At 47.4% G+C, this 26,516-nt stretch overlaps 2 protein-coding genes across 2 annotated transcripts in view; both read right to left on the bottom strand.

Annotated features, from left to right (window-relative positions):
* LOC125722561 (cytohesin-2-like) overlaps positions 1-23,743 on the bottom strand; it is a 39,734-nt gene extending 15,991 nt beyond the window's left edge. Inside the window, exon 1 of the mRNA XM_048998730.1 lies at positions 23,641-23,743. The gene's annotated coding sequence lies outside the window, so the exon portion shown is untranslated. The remainder of the gene's footprint in view (positions 1-23,640) is intronic.
* LOC125722569 (cytohesin-2-like) lies at positions 12,857-23,743 on the bottom strand. The gene is made up of 2 exons (XM_048998740.1): positions 23,641-23,743; positions 12,857-14,907 (listed from the first exon to the last, which is right to left on the bottom strand). The coding sequence occupies exon 2, from the start codon at positions 14,900-14,902 to the stop codon at positions 13,754-13,756; it is 1,149 nt and encodes a 382-aa protein (XP_048854697.1). The 5' UTR covers positions 14,903-14,907; positions 23,641-23,743; the 3' UTR covers positions 12,857-13,753.
* Positions 23,744-26,516: the final 2,773 nt, after the last annotated feature.

Below are 26,516 nucleotides of genomic sequence, written 5' to 3'. Positions count from 1 at the left end.
GATCCCCTAATAAACGGGTCGGCTGGCTCCTTTACCCCCGGTTGTCTGCCGCCCGGTGCAATACTCCGCGCGGACGGTACCGGAACCCCGACCGGAAGTTGGGACCCCCTACTGTACAGGGTGGTAGGTAAATTGTTAAAAAAAATTGGGGCATTACTTTCGGAGTAGGCTAGATGCTTCTAAGTTTATCATTACATCTCTTTACATTGTTACACAGGATTAACACTTTCAAATATTCTTAGCTTGGTTAGTGTTAACTCAGTTCTTGGTAGTATTCATCTGGGTATTCATTTGATGTGGAGCACAGTTGTTTTGTATTTGATTCTAGTTATAATTTGGTGACATTACTGTTTAATATGATATTGCACTTACAGTATCGTGCATTTTACAGTAGATTTTTTTTGCAATCTTGCTCGCTGTTTCTTTTATTCTTTCTTTTTTATATATGTGAACCCTGTAATTATTTATTATAATAATTGTAACAATTGTATTTTCTGTATGGTTGAAGAATTTCCAGCTCTTTATTTATTTTATTATCTCTCTTAAGTGCTGGTTAATCTCTCATTTATTCCCCAGAGAGCGAATTGAGAGAGCTGATCGATGGACCAACACCCAACACTGGGAAGCCTGGAACCTGTGGGATGAAGTGATCAACTGGGGAGAAGGTGTGGAGGAGTTCTCACCAGTGACACTCCCCACTGTCCAGGCTGGGGGGGTTAAGGGGGGATTGGGGGGGTCTACCGATTTGGGTAAGGGAGGGGTTAGTAAGGGAGGGGAGAGTGTGGAAAACGATGGACTGCTAGCCAGCACTAGTATTTCATCTCAAAGTCTTCAGAGTAATTACGGCCTTTCATCTGAAGACTGGGAAATTTATAAAACTTGCTACCTTAACAAAAAAAAGAAAGTCAGGAAGGACCGGACAAGCCGGGGGGAAAGTGAGGTAAGGGGGCAGAGTAGTGAGGAATATGTGGAGGTACCAGAGTGGGGAACATTTGAGGGGAAGGCCTCCAGGGTTGTGATGGAGGGGACAGAGGCTGGTATTAGTATGATGGATATGCTAAATGGAGGTGAGGAGAATGTATGTGAGGTGGGAGTGAATGTGGAGGAGGTTAAGGGAGGAGGAGGGAGAAGTACAGGGAATGCTGTGGAGTATGTAGTGTCACAAAGAGGCAGAACTTGGCTAGAACCCATCCAGGAGGAAGAACTTGAGGAAGATGAAGAAACAGATGAGGAGCTTCAGGAAGCAGAAGACACTGATGCTGCCACAGTGGACAGTTGGCAGTGCATGGCGGCATATGTAGCCAGAATATGGCTGCAGACTTTACAGGAAGATGGACCTGAGGAAAATGAAGAAGCTGATGTGGTATTCCAGCAGGCAGAAGATGCTGATGCTACCACACTGGTCAGGTTTCAGTGTATGGTGGCATCTGAAGACAGATCACAGCTACTGACTATACCAGAAGAAGGACCTGAGGAAGAGGACGAGACTGAAGTGATGAAGACAGATAAAACAAAAGAAGATGCTGATGCTGCCGAGAAGATCTACAGTGAAGAAGAAGTATCATTCCATGTGAATGCCGAAGATCATTCTGAAGATGATACTGAGAAGAGCCACAAGAAGAAGAAGAAGAAGATGAAGTGGTGCTTCTTCTGCTGTCCCCTGCCCTTCAGAAGAAGTAGCAAGAGGCAGTAATTATAAGGCTGTGAATTCAGGTTTAGAAATGACTTAAAGCAGTAATATAACTACATTATTGACACCTTCACAATGCACTGTAATGCATCCATAAATATATTATAGACATGGGTATAAATATTGAAGAAAAAAAAGCATAACACATTATAGCCATGTTTATTATGGATTAATGGCCGATATAATGTATTATGAAGATATTTATTGTGCATATATAGATCAGAGCATTCATAATGCATTATCAAGATAGCTATAATGTGCTATGCCTTTGTATAAGTATTTACAGCCGTGTTTTTAATACTTTTATAAATGATTTATAAGGCATTAATTGGGTATGTATAATGCAGTTATATGACTGCTTTAAGTAAAGTTAAGTAAAGTGTTTATTTTCTTTTTCTTAGAATACCCGTGTTAGAGCCCTGCATTTGGACTGGGATCCCGCGGGACCCAACGGAAAGAGATACTGTTTAAGTGTTAATGTAGCTATAAGATACGACAGGATAAGATATGCTAAATTAAAATATAAGATAGGCTAAGACGAAATATATTAATATAAGCTAAGTTGAAATATAATAAGATAAGATAGGTTAAGTTGTATGATAAGATAGGCTAAGTTAAAATATAATAAGATAGGTTAAGTTAAGATATGACAAGATAGGTTAAGATAAAATATGATAGGCTAAGTTAACATATGATAAGATAGGCTAAGTTAAAATATCATAAGATAGGCTAAGTTAAAATATGATGATAGGCTAAGTTAAAATATAAGATGTGGTAAGTTAACATATGATAAGGTAGGCTATGTTAAGATAAGAGATTTGCAATAAAACATATTTACTTTTCAAACTTTGTCTTTGTCATCTCTTCAGTGTTGTGTCTGTCTTTGATAATTTTGAATTGTTAATTTATATCTGAGACTCTCCTAAATGTCAATAAGCAGAGACGGAGGAATGGGAGGAAGGTACAGTTAAGTATAAATGATAAAGTATCAAAATCACAGTGTTGCCTTATTTTGACGCAGAGAAAGTAATTTCAGTGTTACTACCACATATGAGTTAATGGCTGTAAATGTTGGTGTTAGAAGTGCCGGTAAATAATGCGGCGTAAGTTTAACTCCGGTGTGTTTCTGAAAAACGCACAGCCTTCTGCCTACTGTCATTCGTCGCACGTGTAGGAGGCTATTCTGGTAAGTAATAGGTAAAGTTGTCATTTAACGTAATGCTAACGTGCATTACCAGTTAGTAAGTGTTTTACTATATCACACACCTTACGTCCTTTATAGTTTTAGTCCGGTGCACACTGTATCCATGCTAACTAGCTAGCTAATGTTAACATGACGCAGTACAGTCTTCCAGCTTGGGGATTCCCACCCCTGTCCGCGGCCAGTATTCCACAGGGGGTTTGCGGAGGTGTTGGTTGCAAATGCAAACGATCCCTTCATGTTCATGTGTTGTGTTCTAATGTGTAAATAAAAGATAACTATCAAATTCAATGTTTATGTCCTATTATACTAGATAAGACTGTAAAATAGTTTGCCCTGCATATGGATGCCATGCAGTCAGAGTATGATCAAGACAGGGTGTGAGTGTGGAAAAAAGACAAATGTAACAGTATTTGAGGGAAGAGTGTGAAGGAGGGAAATGTAGGGAGAAGGAGGTTCCTAGGAGCTCTGAGATGTGATTGGCTGTAATAAATCTGGAATATAGCTATATGACATAGTTTTTGATAAAACCAGCATTTATTTTTTAGGTTTGTCGAGCTCCGTCAAAACAATTAGAACGAGTCCATTATGTAACTGGAACCCCTCTCACATGTAAACACAGTGACACGCTACAGCGTTGGTTTGTTGTCTGAGGCTATGATACTGACCACAAACACATTCTCAAATTTCACTGCACCAATCATAGCATATGCAGGCAGAAAAACGATAGCAAAAAACATTCAGCATAAGACTCTAAAACCGTCTGTAATGTCTGTGTTTATCCAGTGGACCATAAATTAAAATAAGCTTTCCTATTTCAGTTTCTTTCAGATGTTATAAAGTAGTAAATAAAGAATCATATTAATTAAACCATGTATTACTGACTATCAGACAACTTCAACAAGTTACCAAATGGATGCAAAATCAAAGATATTCATTTGCGCCTGGCACTAACCATGTATTCCTTCACAGTACTAAGCCATAGAAAGGGCCCCAATGAAACCCCTGCATTCCTGCATCGCAGATACTCTAATCTCAGCATTTATAAGATTATATTTGTACTACCTGCCAATTTTTATATTAGATGAGACTAAAAATTGAGAAATATCTATATGCAGAAGTAGTTTTTCCTGATAAGAAGGATAATATCAAGACTGTCAGCATTTACAAATCGAATTATGACACATCTGAGTAGCCCAGACTGTCCGGAAAACAAAGCCGTACAGCATATGTGGCTGACTAATGTACATACAGTGTAATAAGTTTATAATCAAATGGATAGAAAAACGCTCAATAATAGACAGGATTCAGAGGGTAAATAAGGTGCATCATGTGGAAGAGAAGTTAGGTGGCGTTGGGGTGCATTGTGAGTTTCATCTGGTAGCTAGAAGGGAACAAAAAGGGCTTTTGGGGGGGGGGGGGGGGGGGGGGGGGACTTCTCCGGCGGCTACATCGCTCTACCTTTTTTTTTAAATGATTTATTTTAAAAAAAATCTTTTCTCCTTACACTATAATGGCAAGTTTAGGACTAATACAGTACAGTCATAGCCAGTGTCAAGGATTCTATGCATTGCTACACAGAGACAAGTCCAGATATTGAGCCCAAGGCTAAAATTGTGGTTTACTTACAAGTGCACTTTGCTGGGCAGTGGGGGTGTTTGTCCTTCTCTGCTCACATTTTCCCCTCTTATCCTGTCTTCTCCTCCGCAGCCCTTCCTCCTTCTCTCTGTTGCTCCTATATTCCCTCCCCTCCAGTCATCTATGTTCTCCTTCCTCTGTGGTCTCTCCTCTTCTCCCATTCTTCAGTTATACTGTCTTCTCCGCTCTTCCTGTATCCCTCCTGTCTTCTGCTCCTGTCATCTCTTCTCCAGTCATCCCCTGCTTCTCAGTCATCTCTGCATCTTTTCTCTCATTTGTTTGCTTATTCTTTGATTGTTTGTGTTATTCGTTAACCCACCACCCAATGCTGGATGAGTCTTGATGTTTTTTGTTCTTTTTAAAGTTAGGCTTCTTCCTGTTTTTTGTGCCATATCTTCTGCCCTCTTCTGGTTGTGGCAGTGCATGACACGGCTGGAAAAATAGGGTTTTTTACAACACACACATCAAAACCAAAAGGATCAGGATGGATCCAAAATAAACAGCAAATGACCAGGAATGAACTAAATGATGGAATAAACACAACTAGAGAACTATATACATACATACATACATACAACATACAGCTATAATGAAGCATCAAAGAACAGAAGCAGAACAGGCACTTAAATACACAGCTAACAAGACACAGTGCAGGACAGTGAGAATCATAACCAATAACAAGGACTGAGGGCAACCCAGGAACAGGTGTTACAGTTAAACAGCACTGGTGAAATCAAAGTGACCTTTCAGCCACATGGTCAGCTCTGCATCGCCCTCTGCTGTTTGCATTAGAAGCTGCTTGAAATTCCCACTCTCCTTACCAACACCTCGAAAAGCCAGGCCTTGCCGTGCCAAGTACTTAGCTCCAGAAGATTTTTCCTCACTTGCTGCTGCTCTTTCCAGCTCATCTGAAGGTTGAATATTAACAGGATTGATCTTCTGAATCCATGTCATCAGTGCTAATCTGTGGCACTGCCTGTCTTTATGTGCACTGAATTTCCCCAGTGCCTTTTCCAGTTTCACATGCCAGTCTTCACAAGAGCTGAATGTGTCTTTCATGCCAGTTTAGACATTTGTGTTACAAATTATTTTGCACAGTAGAAACAAAGAACCCCCCTTAAGACGAGGGGGGCTGTAAGGGAGCCAAGTGTGATCTTTAAACCATTTCTCCTGAAAGCAGGGTCTCCTGTTTGATAGACGTGACATTTACATTTGGCTGATTTGGTGAAGGTCCAAGCTCCTCCCCCCTCTTCCCTAATACACCTTCATCTTCATCTGCCTGTCTGCTCTCTCTCTCTCTCTCACTCTCTCTCTGCCATTGACTCACACTCAGTCTCCCTGATTAAATGCTGTATCTGAAATACACACCACAGGCCAAACTAAGAAGCATATTAAACTAACATCAGGATCAGGCTGCTGTGACGTCATTATTCACTCTTAACCATCAATATTTGCTCCTTTTCTCACTCCCCTCCATGTCGCCTGCATTGTCTGCCGTCAGCAGCCTCTTGCTGTCTCTCCCTCTTCATCTTTACTCTCAGCACAGCAGAGTTTACATTAAAGCAGTTATCAGTAAACAAGTGGTGTTTCTTGGCATGATGCTCAGGAATGGATTTCTAAGGATTTGTTACCTGAATGGGATGATTAATATATGAAGAACCTTTGACTCACATACTGTATACGTCTATCATCTGACTGGCACTAATTATCTCACTGTCTCTACTTACTTTCCTGCTTTTCTGTGGTTGCCCAAAACCTCACGATTGTCACACTTCCTCTTCATGATGACAAGCTACTCACTGTGAATAAAAGCTGACTGTAATAAAACTACCTGCATTTAAATCACACATTAATAACGCAAAATACCTTAAGTAAGCAAGTATAGCTTTCTACAGTAATGGAATATAAAATTTATTAAACCTATTACTGTCTACAAAATAACACATTCAGCACTATATCAGACTTTACATCAGCTTTCTGACCATTATAAATATACCTGAGTGAGCACCATTGTTAGTTTCTAGGAGAATGTGCAGTTAATAACATTTCCAGGTAATTTAACCAGCGTAACTGCACATGAGGCAATTATTATAATTATAAACGTAGTAGGGGTAGGGGCCGCTATAGAGCGAAAGGGTGACTACGCCACTCTGTAACTGTCACTAAGACAGTTTTTTTAAGTTTTTTATAAGATTTCATAATCACCTTTTGCTGGTTTGATTTAATATAGAATGTATACTGTGAAATGTATGCCAGTGCCCTCTGCTGACTATTTAATTGATCCGTGTTAACCCTTGAATACATGGTCATGTGACGGAATAGGGTAGGAGTAAATGCATGCTGGGAGATTCATGGAGTCAACTTGTGGTTTGTCGGCTTGTCACGGCAGGATCTGTAATAACTCCTAAGCATTTGGTCAGAAGGCGCAAACGGTAATTTATATTTATTGTATTTACTTGTTGTCTTGTATTAAAAAGTGGAATTGCGGTGATGTATGAGCCGCTGTTTAGCGGTAATATCATGGATCTTTTAGAATGTTTTTCACGGTGTCTAAAAGAATAAAGACGGAATAAACTTCAACATCTGTCAGGCGTATGTTTTCTGTACCAGATGAAGAACTTTGGGAGCTGTTATATCTTCTATAGTAAAGGTAACCTTACAGTAAATTACGTCTGCTGTCATCTGACGCTATATAGAAAATGTAATTAAATAAGATTAAATTTACCTTCTGCGAGGGGCACCCTAATATAATGATATATATAATAATTATAATATAATATAATTATATAATTATAATAAATATAATATAATTATAATATAATAATACACTGCTGTCTGTCTGCCATAAAATAAATAAAAGGGGGAATTGGAATTGCATATGACTATGGAGATTTTTACTAATTCACATAAGGGACAGCATAAAGGGTTGTTTAATTCAGTATCAGAGGAATTCATATATTTGTGTGATTATGATAATCACACTATTATAACTTGATAGTACATCTCTTGAATTGAACTAATTACAGTGTCATGTATAACACTGCACTTTTTAATACATTGTCTGGCAGAACAGACTGCAAAACTGTAGTCTCAATGGAAAGCTGGATGAAATTCCTAGGGTGGCGTAGTCAGCTGTCCACTGAGTCTACAGTTTTGTAGTTCGGTCTGTCACAGTCTGGCGCAGTTGGCAGGATCATCGTCCTGAGAGCAGAGACGCGTGTTCAATGTGAATGACTCTTCGGTTGTTTTTCTATTTTTAATTACCTTTTTATTCCTATCCATGTCTTTTTTTACTTTTGTATGCTCATTATTTAGCCAGTACAGCTGTTTTTATTGTAGTCGAAAACAACAGTGAGTGCCAGTCACTGGCAAATCCCTTGGTTCCCGGTTCCACTCCATCTGTCCTCTGGTGGTCCCCTTGAGCTGTGGACCCCTTTCCAGTGTTCTGCAGCCAGATCCTCCTGAGCCGCACGGAAGCGGAAGTTGGCAAAGTGAGATGCGGCAGTAGGCCTATGCATGCAATTGACTGGAGTATGGAGAGTAAAGCCTTTCGTTTTCTTTAATAAAAGTTGTCCTTGTATTTTCTCATATGCGAGAACATCACAACTGCCACAGCACTTGTTGATGTGTAAGTGTGCCCTATTCAAACAATAAAGAGAAACTACATGCAGCACTGAAAAACTATTCCACGGCCAAAAAAAATGTAAACATTCTTTCTATATCAGAAGCTAGTCTCTGACTGAAATTTCTATAAATCTTTATATAAACTGATAGCAATTAACCTAAGAGTGCATGCTTGGATTGTAGTATCTGCATGTACTGTGGAACTAAAAAGAATCATAATCAACATATATAATTACGTAAATGAAAAACAAATACGTTGCATTTTCCTTAATAGTTTTGCACGTTGCCATAATTTATATTTAATTTAAAGTATGAAGCACCCAAGCAAAGTTTATGTTGAAATAATACTCAAGATTCTTAAGTCTTAGCTCTGGCACAGTGGTGGATCTAGAAAATTTTACATGGGGTGGCAAGAGATTTTAACAGAGTGGCATGGAGGTTCAGTGAGAAACCGACTATCATTCAGAATCGTGGAGCTCAGGAGCATACTTACACTGAAAAAGTGACAATTTATCTAAGCATTTGGACTCTCATGGTTAAAACAATGCTGATTGTACTTTTCATTATCACTGACCAGTTGTTTTTCTTTGTTGTGCTGTGCAGCAGAACGTTTCACAAACATATCCAAATTAAGAGCCTTTGCACACTGATTCTCAATGCTCAGCAGAGTTTCCAGGTCCGCGGTGTTCATGCCCAATTGTGCTATTTTGAAAACATAGTTTCGGGTAAATATTAGGAGGTCATGGGTTGCGGATTTTTGGGCTGATTTCATAATGTTATACAGCAGCAGACTGCAAGGGGAAAAAGAAACTAATTATTATCAGTGCAAGTGGCTCCTAATCCTGAGTAATGCTGGATCTCTAGCCACCTAAAGTAAGAGACAGATGCACACGGAAAGCAGGGCTGCCGACTACCTTGCATCTAGCATGACTTTCACGCTCTCAGACACTCACGCAAGGAATCTTCCACTATATTATTCCACTATAAGCCTAAATGTAGCTACATCAGAAGCGTTGGTGTAGTTTGCAAACCCTACATACCATTTAGAACAGGGGTCACCAACATGGTGCCCACTGGCACCAGGATGCCCCCAAGGACCACATGAGTTGTCCACGGACCTGTTCTAAAAATACCACAACTCACCAGTGGGCAGCGACTAAAATTTCATTTTATCTTGTTGCTATTCTTTTTTAATCACATTTGTATTTATATAGATTTGAAAATGACAATATCCAAAAAAGCATTTAAAACGTGTTTATTCTACATGAAGTTTAGATAAGTTTAGGTAAAGTCTGTTCTGGTAGCCTTTGTATGGCTCAGTACCCGTGAAGTAGCTCTCAGTTTCAAAAAGGTTGCTGACCCTTGATATATAGTATACCCCAATCATGGGTGATATTGTCACGGGTCGAGGGCACCGATCGCGAGCAGAGAGCGGCGATCGTGCGGAAGGAGCAGGCAGGCAACAGTATACGGGAAAACGGGGGTTTATTCTGGCTTCGGGGAGCCGGGAACACTGGACGCAGACTGACATCAACTGACATTAATGACAGACCAAGCAAACTGGGGAGACCAGGACTTAAATACACAGAACAAGGCAGCAGGAAACAAGACACGACTGGGCAGGATCAGGAAATCACACGTGGGTAATTAGGGGGCGTGGCACACACGAGGAGCGGACGAGCCGGGCATGACAGAACCCCCCCCCAAAGGCGCGCTACACCGGGCGCGCCAAGGAAGGGGGCGACGGACGGGACGAGGCAGGACAGGACCTGGAAAACAAGAACAGAATTAACGCCGGACAGGGAACAGGACTGAGGTACAAAACACAGCGAGGGACAAGACGAAGGACAAAACCTGACAGAGGGTCGGGAAAGCGGAGAGACAGACCAGAAAGGGAGACACAGAGGGAACAGGTGGGACAAAAGGACCGGGAGTGAACGGAGGGAAGCCAGAGGGAGAAGGAGGAACACAAGGAGCAGAGACGGGAGGAACAAAGGAACGAGGAATGGAGAAAGGAGGAGCAAACAAAGGAGGGACCAGGGCAGGAGAGAAGGGAGAGAAGGCGGGGGAACAAAGGGGAGCCCGTGGGAGCCCCAGCGGGCGACGGGCGGCAGCCGGAGGGGCCGCAGGCGGCCGGGAGGCCGGAGCCGGAGGGGACCTCGGAGGGGCCGAGGAGGCAGGGCGAGGGACCCGCGGAGGGGCCAGGGAGGGAGCAGGAGGGAGCACCGGGGAAGGGGACGAGGGAGCAGGAGGGGCCCACGGCGAAGGCACGGAGGAGGGGGGAGCCGCAGCAGGCGGCGATGTCCGGGGGAGGGCCGGAGGTAGGGGCCCCGCAGGCGACCGAGGAGCCGCCGTCGGGGAACCCCCAGGCGACCGACCAGGACCCGGAGAGGGGAGCGAGGCAGGGCGACGAGGCACCGGAGAGAGACCCGCAGGCGACAGCCGACCCGGAGGGCCAGGACCCGCAGGCGCCAACCGAGCCCCAGCGCAGGCGAGGCAGGGCGAGCCAGGGGGCAGGGCGGGCGGGACCCCAGCCCTGCGTCTGTGTCCCCTCCCTTTACGGGACACAGACATGACCCCAGGTCGGGGTCGAGTTCGCCGGGGCGAGGGAGAAACTGTCACAGGGGGCGCCTCGGGAGCTGCTGCAGCGCGGTCAGGAACTGGGGCGCTGACAGGAGCTGCAGGTGACTGCAGTGGGGGCGCCTGCCCGGGAGCTGCAGCAGGTGGCTGCAGTGGGGGCGCCTCTGCAGGGACAGGAGCGCGGTCAGGAACAGGAGCGCGGTCAGGAACAGGAGCGCGGTCAGGAACAGGAGGTGGCTGCAGTGGGGGCGCCGGCCCGGGAGCTGCAGGTGGCTGCAGTGGGGGCGCCAGGACAGGAACAGGAGCGCGGTCAGGAACAGGAGCGCGGTCAGGAACAGGAGGTGGCTGCAGTGGGGGCGCCAGCCCGGGAGCTGCAGCAGGCGGCTGCAGAGGGGGGCGCCTGCCCGGGAGCTGCAGCAGGCGGCTGCAGAGGGGGCGCCTCTGCAGGAACTGGAGCGCGGTCAGGAACGGGAGCCGGCTGCAGTGGGGGCACCTGCCCGGGAGCTGCAGCTGGTTGCTGCAGTGGGGGCGCCTGCCCGGGAGCTGCAGCAGGCGGCTGCAGAGGGGGCGCCTCTGCAGGAACTGGAGCGCGGTCAGGAACTAGAGGTGGCTGCAGTGGGGGCGCCGGCCCGGGAGCTGCAGGTGGCTGCAGTGGGGGCGCCGGCCCGGGAGCTGCAGGTTGCTGCAGTGGGGGCGCCGGCCCGGGAGCTGCAGGTTGCTGCAGTGGGGGCGCCGGCCCGGGAGCTGCAGCAGGCGGCGGCGGCTGCACGGGAGCGGGGTCCGCAGGCAGCGGCGGCCGCACGGGAGCGGGGTCCGCAGGCAGCGGCGGCCGCACGGGAGCGGGGTCCGCAGGCAGCGGCGGCCGCACGGGAGCGGGGTCCGCAGGCAGCGGCGGCCGCACGGGATAGGGATCCGCAGGCAGCGGCGGCCGCACGGGATAGGGATCCGCAGGCAGCGGTGGCCGCGTCGGCGGCAAGAGCAAAGGGAGCGCCTGCTCGGAAGCCGGATTCGCAGGCTGAGGGGGTGCCCGCTTGAGAGCGGCAGGCAGCGCAGGCAGAGGAGTCTGCGCCGGCGGCTGCGGCGACGGCTGCGCGGGATGCGCAGGCGGTAGGAGCGGGGGAAGCCCCTCTGACCAGGCGGCCGCAGCGAGCAGCGGAGGCGGCTGCTCAAGCTGTTCAGCGTCCCGGCGTGTCTTCCGGAAAGGGGAAGCTGCCCTGGGAGGCAGCTTAACAGCGCTGGAGACTTCCGGGGTAATCGGGATACTCTCCCGATCCTCCCCAGGAAGAGGAGCGAGGGCGATGGAGCACGCCCCTAGGACGATCGACGGGGCGATCGCTGGTCTCCTCTTCCTCCTCCGGCGACCGGTGGTAGCGGGAGGCGGCGCTAAGCCCGCAAAGACGGACGGCGCGAGGATAGTCCCTGGTTCGCTGGGAGCGACATATCGCTCTTTCCGGAGCTCGGCTATCCTCCTGAAGTTGTCGCGCACCTCCTTGGTTAGGTGCGCGTCTTCCTCCAGGGATAACCCTTCTAAGATATCCCGGTTCCGGCTGACAAGGTTCCAAGCCGGAGAATCCTCCCGGATGCCAGGCCGGGAAATCCAGAAGAGCACCTGCTCGCCGTAACTGCAGTACTCCTCCTCTGTCACGGCAGGTGCTTTGTTTGGGTCTGTCATTCTGTCACGGGTCGAGGGCACCGATCGCGAGCAGAGAGCGGCGATCGTGCGGAAGGAGCAGGCAGGCAACAGTATACGGGAAAACGGGGGTTTATTCTGGCTTCGGGGAGCCGGGAACACTGGACGCAGACTGACATCAACTGACATTAATGACAGACCAAGCAAACTGGGGAGACCAGGACTTAAATACACAGAACAAGGCAGCAGGAAACAAGACACGACTGGGCAGGATCAGGAAATCACACGTGGGTAATTAGGGGGCGTGGCACACACGAGGAGCGGACGAGCCGGGCATGACAGATATATCCTAATCAGTAAAATAACAGTCGGCTAAATTCCGCATAGTGATCTCATTAACTGCGTGTTGTTGCTGAAATACATCACACAGACATCGGGGGAATGTCGAATCATCAGAATATGTAAGATTTATACATTTGGTTAAGTTGAACGCATTTGCTGTTGAATGCAATTCCTATCACATTAACAATTACTGGTTGAAAAATGGATTGCTGTTAGTGTCTTAAATCATACTGCTGTAAAAGTAAAATTTACAACAGAAATCAATATGCTTAGAATATGGGTTAAGATGGAAAATAATTTTTCCATCCCAATCCCAATCATGTTGATGCAAATTTAGAGCAGTGTGGATTCTCAGAAAAAAAGGTACTCTGACATAAAGATCAGCAATACAGTGCAAATAACATTTAATTTCACATTTATACAAAAAAAGGACAGGGCATTTCGATGATAAAATCTGTAGTGAACAATAAGTCGCCTCAAAACAAAACCTGGTATTCAGTCATGCTACCTTAAGGTTAAACATTACTTTGTGAGACCACATTATAAAGGCAAAGAATGTCTGCAACAACAATTTTGGGCCCAAATGTTTGAGTGGGCGATCATAGTCAAATAGTCAGTTGTTTTGTGCAAAGTTCCTTGTTCTGAAATAAATACTTTCTGCAATAGCACATCCAAACATATTCACACAGTCTTTATCGTTCAATGTGTAGAAGAACTGATCATTCTTCTCGTAGGCGCAGGTAGAGGTCAATTGCCTTATAAGCATCCAGAGGAACATCAAGACCATTCTCTGCCATGACAGAGGTGCACAACGTGAAGACATCATCATCACAAGCAATGTCACGTCTGTGAATGCAGTCATTTTCACAGTGGTTGACTTCTTCCTCTGGAATCTGGCACAAATAGTCCTGTGTGTTCTATAATTCTGGCACCAAATACATGACATCGGGATGTCTGTGGGGGACATGGTGGTTTCCTGAGGGCCGAATAAGGTGACAACTATGATGCTGATGTGGCGCGGGGTGAAAATGAGTCTGACACCCCTGTTTTAAGAGATCTGTGTTTTTCTTGCTGCCAGCATCTCATAAAAAGGGTCAGCGCTCACAGCAGCAGTGATGCTCTGTATCCACTTGTCCTTCTCCTCAGGGGTTGGCGCCGAGATGCGGTACACCACATGATTGCCCTCTACCAGGCGGCCGTCCGCCTCCGTTCTGCAGGCTTTCATCAGCTGTCTGCTGTTGTTAGGGATGTACAGTTCAAAGCAGTTAGGCTTCCTGAGATCCTTCACCTCACGGATGCTCAGATTCTCCAGCGGAATGATCACCCTGGGTTTCTTATCCGTAGTATGTTTAAAGTAGTAAAGGCAGTTGTCCATCAGGATGAACCACCGCCTTTTCCATGTTTTCACCCGTCCTCCTCCCAGTTTGAAGAGCCAACCCTCTCTGTCAGGGTTTAAAAAGGGATTGTTCCCATTGTCTTCAGGAATCGTGAATGGCTCATTCTTTATGCTCTTATAAAGATTTCGGAGGAGATCATCTGGCAGGTTGCCTCCATCATTGATTCCTCGATTCATGGAGATGAACCTGTCCACACTGGGCTTGTCTCTCACATTTGGATTATAAAGGCTAGTGTTTAGCATGATTATGGAAAATGAAAGTACATAGCAGGTGTCAATGTTCTGGAAGACTCCAGGATTACATTGACAGTACCTCTGCGCAAAGGCCTCCATCATCCTGTCAATCTTTTGTGCTTCTCCTGGCAGACGGAAACTCCAGAGGAACTGCCTGAGAGCCTGTACCAGGTTGAACCCTGCGAATTCATGAAGCCCAAGAAATGTTTGGAGGACTTGGATATTGAAGTCGTCTCTCTCACCCAGGTAATCCCCAATGGCTGTTTTGTTCAGCCCCTCTCCCTTGTATAGGAGCTGGGCGATGTCCTCAGACGTGTGCCGGAGAAGATTGTTTTGTACCATGAACAGGATACCCTTCTTAGGGTCCATGTTGAATTTCTTTCTTCCCATGGCGACATGCCTATTCTTTTCTAAGATTTGGCTGCGTTTGGTGCTGGATTCAAGGACCTCCACTTCCATGAGGGCCTCTCTCAGCGCCTCCCGCAGCCTCTGGATCTCCAGCAGAAGGGCTCCTTTCCTCAGCCGGATGTCCTCAAGATCAGAGTGCTTCTCTGGACTCAGGTCCATGGAGACTGCAGCAGACAGGAAAAGGAGATCGTCAGCGGGTGTGGAGCTCAGCAGGTTGGCCATCTCTGCCAGTTTGGTTGTTGGTTCAACTCCCATGGCAGAGTAATCGTAACATTGTTAAGCCCTTGAGCAAGTCCCTTAGACCCAAGTGCTCTGACCCCAAACTCTCCTCACTTCGGACAAAAGCATATGCTGAATATATGTAATCCCAAAGGGCAGTTACAGAAGACCCCAGGACCGGAGTAACATGGGAAGCAATTACTGATGCCTGGAAGCTTTGGGGCATGGAAATAAACTGCATCCAAAGGCAAATGGCTAATAAAGAATGCTCTGAATGCCAGGCATTCGTCCAGCAGTGAGATTGTAGAGATAATGAATAAAGATAGAAAGTGTGAATAAAGATAAAACATTTTGATTGTATTTGCGAAGCGATGCTGGATGTGCTGAGCTCGCCGGGAAGGTCATGTGGTCCGCATTCCCTCCCCATGCACACGTGATCAGCTCAATCACACCAAAATTGTCGGTTTGCTGCCCTTCAGGGAAACAATCTAAAGGGTGTTACGGGAAAAGTAATCGATGCAAGAGCCAATGATGTTCTCCTGGTGCCTACCCTTGTTTATGTTATCGTTACTGACACAAACAATGATGAACGATAATAAGCATTTATAAGCCATGATGACCGCACCATTAACGTGGAGTTGCACTAACGTCTGTTTTTATAGCTAACCAGCAAGTCAACCTCTCACCCTGGTAATGCAACAGCGCCGGTTAAACAATACGTTTACACAGAGTGCTTGTGATCATTGGCCTATACTACGAATCAGGGTTACTGGCTTATCGAGGTAACTTGACGGATTTAAGGTACCACAGTTTAAATGAACTTCATATTTGTTCATCGGGATGTCTGAATCGGTGCTAATCAGTACTACGATGCCAGTTATGCAATGTAGTTTTGATAAAACTTTTCTGTCATTTAACATAAGAGGAAAAAAATATAATTATACTGTAGTCAAATTGGCTGATATAAAATCGTTTAAAACTGTGACAAATTTAGCCTTTATTTACAGTGTATACTTCCAGTCACAAGGTAGCAGATACGGATTTCTGAAATAGCAAAGATAAAGGTCAATGATTAATATCCCTCATCTCTTTTAAAACTATAGGTAAGATGCTGTTTTGATATCCTGTCTAGGGTTGGAGTGTAACAGTATTCACGGGAACAGGGGCGCCGCTAGCAATTTTGGGCCCTATGACAAAATATGAGGTTGGGCCCCCCTACCACACCCATTCAGATCTCTGGGGGCCCCTAAAGGGCGTGGGCCCTTAGAATTGTCCCAACTTTCCCCCCCTTAGCGGCGCCCCTGCACGGGAAAGGGGAATGGGATAAAGGGACAAACGGGGTGAGGGCAAGAAGGGAACACCAGTGGACAAAGGGATATTTTTTGTATTTTCATTTTTTTTCATGTATAATACTGACACTGAACAAATAACCCTGTGCAAAAGACTTTGGGAGTGACCACAGCCAAAATAACAAACAAAATCCCCAACTATCAAGTGCGACCCACAGCTAATCTCACCTAAGTGCAAAAGAAAAGGAAACCAAAAGACAAACACTCCACCTCACTCCCTAACCAAATAAACAGAGTCCAACACACACTTGCAAAACAAAATAGCTAGGGGTGCAACGGATCGCGGTTGATCCGTGATCCGTACGGATTACAACCCACGGTTCGGAACGCACGTGATCCGCGGATTAACTCGTTTTTTAAACTTTTAGATAAATAAAAAAAAAATAACCGCAGATAAAACAGTGTTTTCTGCTGATATTGCTTAAATAATAAATAATTAATTACACAGAAGTCGTGTTTACGTCAGCGGAACATGTGACTCAGTCAACAACGATGGCTAGCGGCGGAACAGAGGAACTCGAAAAGCCTCCCGCATCATCCAAATCTTTTGTATGGGAGCATTTTGGCTTTCCTGTAAAATATAATGATGACGGAAGAAGGGTGGTGGACAAAACAGTTACAGTGTGTAGACACTGTGGCACGAGAAAGCCGTATGAAAGTGGCAATACATCGAGTATGGCCACGCATCTGAAGCGACATCACCCCGGTGTGCAGACAGGATGCAAACCGAAGCAACCACAGCAACAGCTGCTCACCGCTGCATTTAAGCAGCACTTTGCACCAGAATCAGAGCGGGCTAAAGCTATTACCAAATCTATCGGGATGTTTATCGCGGCAGACATGAGGCCATACTCTGTTGTTGAAAACAAGGGTTTTAAAAACCTCCTAAAAGTGCTTGAGCCACGGTACGAAATACCCTCGCGCACACATTTCAGCATGAAGGTCATGCCTGAACTTTACGAACAGGAAAAAAGCGAAATCGTCGCAGACTTATCAGATGCATCCTCTATTTCGATCACCACAGACGGGTGGACATCAAGGGCTACCGAAAGCTACGTGACTGTGACTGCCCATTATATAACAGCGGGATGGGAGATGCAAAGTCCGGTGCTACAGACACGTCCCCTCTATGAGACTCACACAAGCACAAATCTAGCGCAAATCCTGATAGAAGCAGTAGCTGAGTGGAAGTTAAAGAGACACAATGCATGTAGCAATATCCCAGTCACCACAGATAATGCCAGAAACCAAGTAAATGCAGTGACAGAAGGTGGACTAGGGCCACAGATATCTTGCTTTGCACATGTGATAAATTTAGCATACCAAAGAGGAATCTCAGTTAACCAGATGGATCGCCTTCTTGGGAGGATTAGGAAGGTGGTTTCTTTTTTCCACAGAAGTACAACAGCAGCTCATGTCCTTAAAACAAAGCAAGAAATGCTACAGCTACCAGCCCACAAGCTCATACACGACGTCACTACAAGATGGAATTCCACATATGACATGTTGGAGCGCTATCTTGAGCAGCAGGCAGCAGTATACTCTGCACTGACAGAAAAGACACTGAAAAAAAATATCAGAGACATTGTCACCTTGTCTGATAATGATGTGAAAGTAGCAGAGGAGGTCCTTCAGCTCCTCAAACCTCTCAAAACAGTCACAACCCTATTGAGTACTGAAAATGCACCATCTGTGTCCATGATCCTACCTCTGAAAACCAGAATTATACAATCCATGTGTGCAAATGAGGAAGACACCAGCATTACCAGAGATGTTAAGGCTGCCATAAGAGGGGACCTGATTTCCAGATACACCAACCCCCCTGAAATACAAGATTATCTTCACAGATCTACTGCACTTGATCCAAGGTTCAAGTCCCTGACTCACATAGAACCAGCCCTACGCGAGAAGACATACACTGATCTCACAACTGAGATTGTGGCTACTGAAGAGGTAAAAAATAATACAGTTATTGATATTATTTAATATTAATATAATTAAGTTATAAAATATTTTAACTATTATTTATGTGAATATTTGATCTTAATTTTGAAAATTACCAGCATATGTTATTGATTGCCTATGAAATATATAACAAGAAATATAGTTAAATAACTCAGTAATTTTTTCTGCAGGGTCAAGCCACAGAGCCAACACCCTCTGAAGAAGACACAGGGCCAAATGCATCTCCTCCACAAAAGAAGGCTGCCATAGAAGAGCTTTTTGGGGATACATTTGTGAAAGAGTCAGACACAGAGAAAACTTTTTACAACACAATCAAAGAGGAGGTAGCATCATACAGGGCAGCAAGCAGTTTGCCAGTGGATGGTGGTAATCCGCTGGCGTGGTGGAAACACAATGAGTGTAAATACCCTCACATTGCAAAAATGGCAAGACACTACCTTGCTGTGCCTGGCACTTCAGTTCCTAGTGAGAGGGTATTCTCCACAGCAGGTGACATAGTGACAGCTAAGAGGTCTACTCTCTCCCCAGAGAATGTAGACATCCTCATCTTTTTGAAAAAAAATTTGTCATTATAAGGTGTCACGACCGGTCGCGGAGGTAAGCGGCGATCGTGCGGTAGGGCGTGGAAGGAGCAGGCAGGCAAGCGGGATAACGGGAAAACGAGGGTTTAATGAGGTAACGGGGAGCAGGAGACATGTAACGCCACTAACATCAATGACAGACACGGGTTAGTACAAATCAGGAACTTAAATACATGAAACAAGGCAGCAGGAAACAAGACACGACTGGGCACGATCAGGAAATCACACGTGGGTAATTAGGGGGCGTGGCACACACGAGGAGCGGACGGAGCGGGCGTCACAGAACCCCCCCCCCAAAGGCGCGCTACACCGGGCGCGCCAAGGAAGGGGGCGACGGACGGGACGAGGCAGAACAGGACCTGAAAGACAAGAGCAAAAAAAATCAATGGGGAACAGGGAACAAGACAGACAGGCAAAACTGACACAGAGGCAGAAGCCAAGACAGGACACTACACAGGACAGGAAAAGCGGACAGACAGACCAGGAAGGGAGAAACAGAGGGAACAGGCGGAACAAAAGGAGCGGGAGTGACGGGAGGGAACGACGGGAAACCAGGAACACAAGGAGCGAAGGGATGAGGGACAAAGGCGGAAGGAGGAGAAAAGACAGGCGGGACAGAGATGGGAAAGAAGGGAGAGAAGGAGGAGGAAGGAAGGGGAGCCCGAGGGAGCCCCAGCGGGCGACGGGAGGCAGCCGGAGGGGCCGCAGGCGGCCGGGAGGCCGGAGCCGGAGGGGACCTCGGAGGGGCCGAGGAGGCAGGGCGAGGGACCCGCGGAGGGGCCAGGGAGGGAGCAGGAGGGAGCACCGGGGAAGGGGACGAGGGAGCAGGAGGGGCCCACGGCGAAGGCCCGGAGGAGGGGGGAGCCGCAGCAGGCGGCGACGTCCGGCGGAGGGCCGGAGGTAGGGGCCCCGCAGGCAACCGAGGAGCCGCCGTCGGGGAGCCCGCAGGCGACCGACCAGGCTCTGGAGAGGGGAGCGAGGCGGGGCGACGAGGCCTCGGAGGGGGACCCGCAGGCGACGTCCGACCCGGAGGGCCAGGACCCACGGGCACCAACCGAGCCCCAGCGCAGGCGAGGGAGGGCGAGCCAGGGGGCAGGGCGGGCGGGACCCCAGCCCTGCGTCTGTGTCCCCTTCCCCTGCGGGACACAGACAGGCCGACCCTAGGTCGGGGTTGATGTCGCCGGGGCGAGGGACAAGGGGTTACAAGTTCGGTCCCCGAGGGGTCCCATTCCAGCTCCTCCACCTCCGAAGAGGGAGGAGCCAAGATGGAGTTGTCCGGGACCACCTCGGGGACTAGGACAGGGACTGGAGCTGCTGCAGGCGGAGGGGGCGCCTCTGGAGCTGCTGCAGGGAGAGCGGGCGCCGGGACAGGAACGCGGTCAGGCTGCGGGGGCGCCGGGACAGGAACGCGGTCAGGCTGCGGGGGCGCCGGGACAGGAACGCGGTCAGGAACTGGAGCGCGGTCAGGAACAGGAGCGCGGTCAGGAACAGGAGCGCGGTCAGGAACAGGAGCGCGGTCAGGAACAGGAGCTGGCTGCAGTGGGGGCGCCTGCCCGGGAGCTGCAGGTAGCTGCAGTGGGGGCGCCTGCCCGGGAGCTGCAGCAGGCGGCTGCAGAGGGGGCGCCTCTGCAGGAACTGGAACGCGGTCAGGAACTGGAACGCAGTCAGGGACAGGAGCTGCAGCAGGCGGAGGGAGCGCCTCTGGGGCTGCTGCAGCGCGGTCAGGGGGCGCCTCTGGGGCTGCTGCAGCGCGGTCAGGGGGCGCCTCTGGGGCTGCTGCAGCGCGGTCAGGGGGCGCCTCGGGAACTGCTGCAGCGCGGTCAGGGGGCGCCTCGGGAACTGCTGCAGCGCGGTCAGGGGGCGCTGGAGCTGAAACAGCAGGCGGCAGCGGCTGCGCAGGCAGCGAAGGCGGCTGCGCAGGCGGATGGGCAGGCGGGAGCGGTTGCTCCGGCGCGGGGTTCACCGGCAGAGGTGGTCGTTCCCCTGTGGGAGCCCCCTCTCCAAGGCGCGCGTCTCCGGGCGCGTCAGGGAGCGAAGGCGGCTGCTCAGGCGTCGGAGCCGCAGGCAAGGGCGGCGGATCGGGCGCTGGAGCCGATTGTAGAGTTGACTGCGGAGGTTGTTGCGCAGGCAGAGGCAGCAGCTGCGCGGGTAAAGGCGGCGGCTGCACAGACGGTGGCAGCGACAGCTGTGCAATCAGCGGCGACGACGGCTGGATGGACGCCGGTGTTGCGGGCAACGGCGACTGTCCCGGAGCGGGGTCCGCCGGTAGGGACGGCTGCTCCGGCTCGGGTTCCGCCGTCAGAGTCGGCTGCTCCGACGGGGCAACAGAGGCCCTCTGTAGCTGGAGAAGCTGTTTGAGGTCCCCTGCCAGCCGGTCGAGGTCCTCCCGCTCGGAGGCGGGAGTAAACGCGTCGAAGCCCCTTCTCAGACGGACAGTGAGCGCTTCCACCTCGTCGCTCACTGGAGGTGCCACCTCCGCTAACGCCCTCCAGAACAGCCCCTGGAGGGCGAAGAATTGATTGGCGAGGGCTGCCGTCTTCCCTGGGAGAGGCGAGGGATACGCCTCCGGGGTGGCTGCCGCGGGAGGTGGAACTGGGACGTCCGGCGCGGGTAGGGCAGAAGTAGCCCTTATCAGAGCGCGGGGTACCCGGGGAATAACGTCCCTCATCGCTCTGACACCTCGGTTAGCCAGCCGCTCGGGCCGAAAGAGGTACCGCTCTAAAGGCGGTCGCTGCTCTCCAGTGTGTGGCTCCGGGTCCGGGAAGAGGAAGAGCTCCTCCTCTTCGTCCTCGTTCGATGGCCATAACATCGCTACGGGGCACTCCTTCCTTCGGACCGGCTCCAGGGCGGTAGCCAGTTCGGGTACCTTTTCCTCGTTCTCTGGAGGGAGCCATGTAGGGGAGAGCGAGCAGGCTCCCAGACGGATTGTCTCCTCTGGGATCCTCTTCTTCCTCCGCTTACTCTTCTTCTGTTGGTCTGTCATTCTGTCACGACCGGTCGCGGAGGTAAGCGGCGATCGTGCGGTAGGGCGTGGAAGGAGCAGGCAGGCAAGCGGGATAACGGGAAAACGAGGGTTTAATGAGGTAACGGGGAGCAGGAGACATGTAACGCCACTAACATCAATGACAGACACGGGTTAGTACAAATCAGGAACTTAAATACATGAAACAAGGCAGCAGGAAACAAGACACGACTGGGCACGATCAGGAAATCACACGTGGGTAATTAGGGGGCGTGGCACACACGAGGAGCGGACGGAGCGGGCGTCACAATAAGGTTTGGCCTGTTTTCAGTTCTCAGGTTGTTTTTCAATTGTTGCATTGAAGTATTCAAGTATTGAGAATTTTATTTAAAAATTGTATTTATTCAGCTTTTTCAGTTATTTCTTGGTTTTATTTTTGTAATTTATTTTAGTTATTTTTGATAAAACCAAAAGTTCCTTGCCATACTGTTCTTGTAATAAATGAGAAGCAAATTACATTTGACTCCTCCCCTTTTTGCTGATCCGAAAATTGATCCGATCCGTGACTCAAAATCTGTGATATGATCCGAACCGTTAGTTTTGTGATCCGTTGCACCACTAAAAATAGCAGTCACTCCCTATGCAGCAATACAATCACACATACATAACATACACACAAGTCAAAGCAACAAGGGGGCTAGTGAAGACGTAAACCAAAGAAAACCAAGCGGGGAGACAGCAAGCCAAACTGAGGTCGCGGGGGGGACCGGAGCCTGTCCTTGGAACAACAGGCGTAGGCAGGAACCAACCCTGGGCAGGAGTCAACACTCTGCAGGGCGCAAACACTCACAACTCAGATTTGCCAATTAACCTACCCTGCGCACTTTTGGACTGTGGGAGGAAACCGGAGCCCCTGCTGGAAGTCTTTCCCCATTCACCAGATTATATTGCCAGAAGACTGAAAATTAGATATCAAATACTAGAGTGACATAAAAACAAAAAACAAGTTTGCTTGTAATGAGACGCAAAACAGAAGATTATCTCTTTTTATATTTTGAGAAAACATTTTAACATTTATCCAACCGGTCAAATGGTTTAATACTTCATACAGCAGCATTTCTAAACTCATTCCTCAGCCCACCAGACAGCTCCACGTTTTTGCTCTGTCCCAGATCCCTGCATGCATGAACCAAACAGTCACCTTTTACTGCTGTGCTGAGAGCTTGGACAGAGCAAAACTGTGGATCTTTGCAGTGGGGTCCAAGGACTGGGTTGAGAAACCCTGGCATAGAGGAGACTGCAGTGAGAGCCAAGAAAAAAAGAGATTAGAGAGGAAGGTAAAATGCTTCCATTAGCATGGCAAATAAGCTGCAAGTACAGACCCTGTGCTTCCATTACAAACAAAAAGCCTGTATGACCCTCCTAAACACACGTCAGCTTAACTTAATCAGGGGAAATAAGCATAAAACTTGGCAAAGACTAGACTATGAAAAAGGAAGGTGAACATCATACTTACACGAACTTCTGCTAAAGCAAATGGACAAACCCCTTTTAACTGAATGAAGTTACTTTAAAAAATCAATAATCCAAAAATAAATCAATAAAAATTAAGAAAAACACAATCATGCTTTGAACTAATACTGCAGTCAGTCCTAAATATTCCCATGACATTCTTTTCGTCACGACGCACACTCGGTACATACTGGTTGAAAACCATTTATAATCCTTCATGTACCAGTCTATGATGGAGCACCCCAACCTGGGCCACCCATCCAACATGGCAGATTTCTGCCCCCTGGCCCCAGAGACTAGCAGACTAACCTCAGGAAACAGGGAACCAGGGGGACATGGGCCGCTGACTGGATGGGCGGCTCCAGAATGAGGTGAAGCAGAAGGTAGACTCCATAGCAGAGGACCGAGGAATGTAGACCAAAACCAGGGAACCTGAAGTGGCAAGAACACAAACCAGGACAGACATATAAAACCCAAGCAAAGGCATCAGTGGCACAGCCCACCAGCTTGTGAAAGATGGCTACCTGGCATCATGAATCCCTAAATCAAAAACCTTTGTGATGGCAACTTTACCACCCAGGACTGATCCCTCCTAAAGACCTCAAGTTTCAATGCAAGGTTTCCGAAAAGTTTTGAAACATTACTCCATGTGACTGCTGTGGTATTGTTCCAGGCAGGGAAAACAACTTAGGAGAACATTTCCGTGCATGTTGGGTGTTTGTGGTACTGTTGGGCTGAGGGGGTAATTGAGTGACTATTAACCTTTGAAATCCAATTATATTATTTAAACAGGTTAGTAGTTAGACAGTGTGATTTAGATGAGGATAAGGATGTTTTATTGTCATTACAAAATGTGTTCTACATGAAGGGAACAAAATGAGGCACTCAGATCCGGTGTATTAGCAATAATAAAATAAAAATAAAATCGAAAGAACAATACAATGAATAATATGGTAAAAAATTAAAGTAAAATAGAATAAAGACATTAAGATAGATTCCATTAGGAGAATTTAACCATGGATGTAAAGTGAGCAGGTGTGAGTGTAGCAGAGATTACTGAGGTCTGTGTGTAATAAAGTATATGTGACACTGGCTGAGGAAGCAGCAACGTGTGTGTGTGCAAAGTCACAGTAATAACCTGCAGCACTGAGGGATCTATTGCAGCGAAGCCCTGACATGTAACACTGGTGATGAATAGCAGTGTTAGATATAGGTATAGTGAGGTACTTATAATTATAGTAGGTGTAGGATCAAGGTCTGGATTAGATTTAGTTAGAAACATACAGGGCAAATCTAGATAACACATACACACACAGATTACATATAAATTTAAATTTAGGGGCAGTGTGTAGCTCGGTGGGCTTTAAGGAAACACAGACTACACATGGAACAGCAATGACTGAGCTGGGGAACGCAGTGAGGGCAGGCATATTTATACACAGCACACTAATCAGCAACAAAACAGGGGTACAGGGTTAGGATGGAGAACTATAATGGGATACAGGAGAATTAGGAGGGTTACAAAGTGCCAGCAGCGCCCTCTGCTGGCATGAGTGGGAGGAGACATGAAAAAATAAGAGATTACAGATCATGACAGGAGCACCAAGCACAGCAACAGTGGGGTCATGCTCAATTATCACACCACATATATGAGAAAACATTATGAAAAACTGTTCCCAAAAATTGTTCAAACATCAGCATGACCGAAACATACGACTGGTTGTATCTAGGCTACACTGGCACTGACAGCAGAGTGTAACAAATTACCAGCTACGACATATATCTGATGATTCAGAAGAAAGACAAATTGAAGAAACAAAGTGGTTAATTGACTATTGTATAATAATCAAATAATTTCATAATCATGTAATACATAATATGTCACAATGGGAAGAGGGACAATCCAAGAGCAGCCTTGTGGGTTTTATTGCTGAACCAAAAGACATGAATAGAACCCAAGAGGAGGAGGAGAGCACAAATAGGAGGGAGGGAGGAAGGAATAAGCAGGAGGAGTTGGGGAGAACCTACTAACACGGGGAGCAGAGAGGGGTCCTCCTCCTTTTTGGGTGAAACTAATTGCTTGTGACATGGTAAGAGGCAACTTCTTTCTTGAGAGAATTTCTTTAAAGGGCAAGACAACCAAAGCTGTAAATCTAACAGGAAAAAATACCCTTTGTAGAATTCTATGTGAAGACCCTCTGGGCCAGGTGCCCTGCCGCTCTGCATTGTTTTCTTTGTATGTACAACTTTGTACTCCATAATTTTAATATTTTATCACGAAGCCTGAAGAGCAATATGAACTATATCATGCTTTAAGTAAATTGTCTCATCCATTATTAGATTTAAACACTGTCATAATCCACAGCAAACTGTACTTACAGCCTTCATCCTGCTCTTCAGTCTCTGACGTGCTGCATCTAAATGGGGATTCGTCAAAAAGCCAAGTGAAGATGTCATGAATGAAGGCCTTGTTCAAGCTTCCCCTGCCTGACAACAGGTTAGTCTCTCATTTGACTAAAGTATATTTAACTTCTACAGAACTTTGCAGGCTCATCTAGGATGGAGAATTTCTGCTGCTGAGCGCCTTAGAAAGATTCTCAGAGGGAGATACGAGTCCTAGGTGCCTGCTGGGTACATATTCAAGACAGAGTTAGGACCGACTCCAAAAATTCTGCACTGTCTCACAGATTGGGGGAAAAATTTGTATTTTACTGAAAATTTCATTTCTAATAGATGGAATCTGATTTACCTTAGACTTGGTCAGGAGTCATGTGGATAAATTTCAGAACAAAAGACGGCCTGTGGGCTGGGGGGGACAGGCAGGTTGGCAGGTGGGGGCACGCGGAATGCTCCTGGGGGTGTGGTGGGTGTGCTTATATGATTTACAGGAGCCGAGGCTAAGAGAGGCACTAAACTGCACAAACATCCTCATATACGAAGTTTTACATGAAAAGGGGCCATGGGCTTGTTGGCGCTATAATTCTTAGCACTCTGACTTGCTCTCTGGGGCTTTGGGTTTTTGAGACAATATGAGAAGGGCAGGTGCCCTTTTGCGTGGAATTTCTCCGATTTGTGTTTTTCCTTCTTCCTCTTTTTGTTTTCTTCAAGTGCCAACAAGAGAAATTAATGACAATGCCAAAGCATCTGTAATTGCAACAATTTTCTGGAAGAAGGGGTTTGTTTTT

This window comes from Brienomyrus brachyistius, unplaced genomic scaffold, assembly GCF_023856365.1.
Source record: "Brienomyrus brachyistius isolate T26 unplaced genomic scaffold, BBRACH_0.4 scaffold40, whole genome shotgun sequence".
Lineage (NCBI taxonomy): Eukaryota > Metazoa > Chordata > Actinopteri > Osteoglossiformes > Mormyridae > Brienomyrus > Brienomyrus brachyistius.
Note: the sequence above shows the minus strand (reverse complement) of the source record. Positions and strands in the feature narration are given on the sequence as shown.

Coding starts and splice junctions, on each gene's coding strand:
- LOC125722569 (XM_048998740.1), bottom strand. CDS start 14,902: ATGGACCTGAGTCCAGAGAAGCACTCTGATCTTGAGGACATCCGGCTG.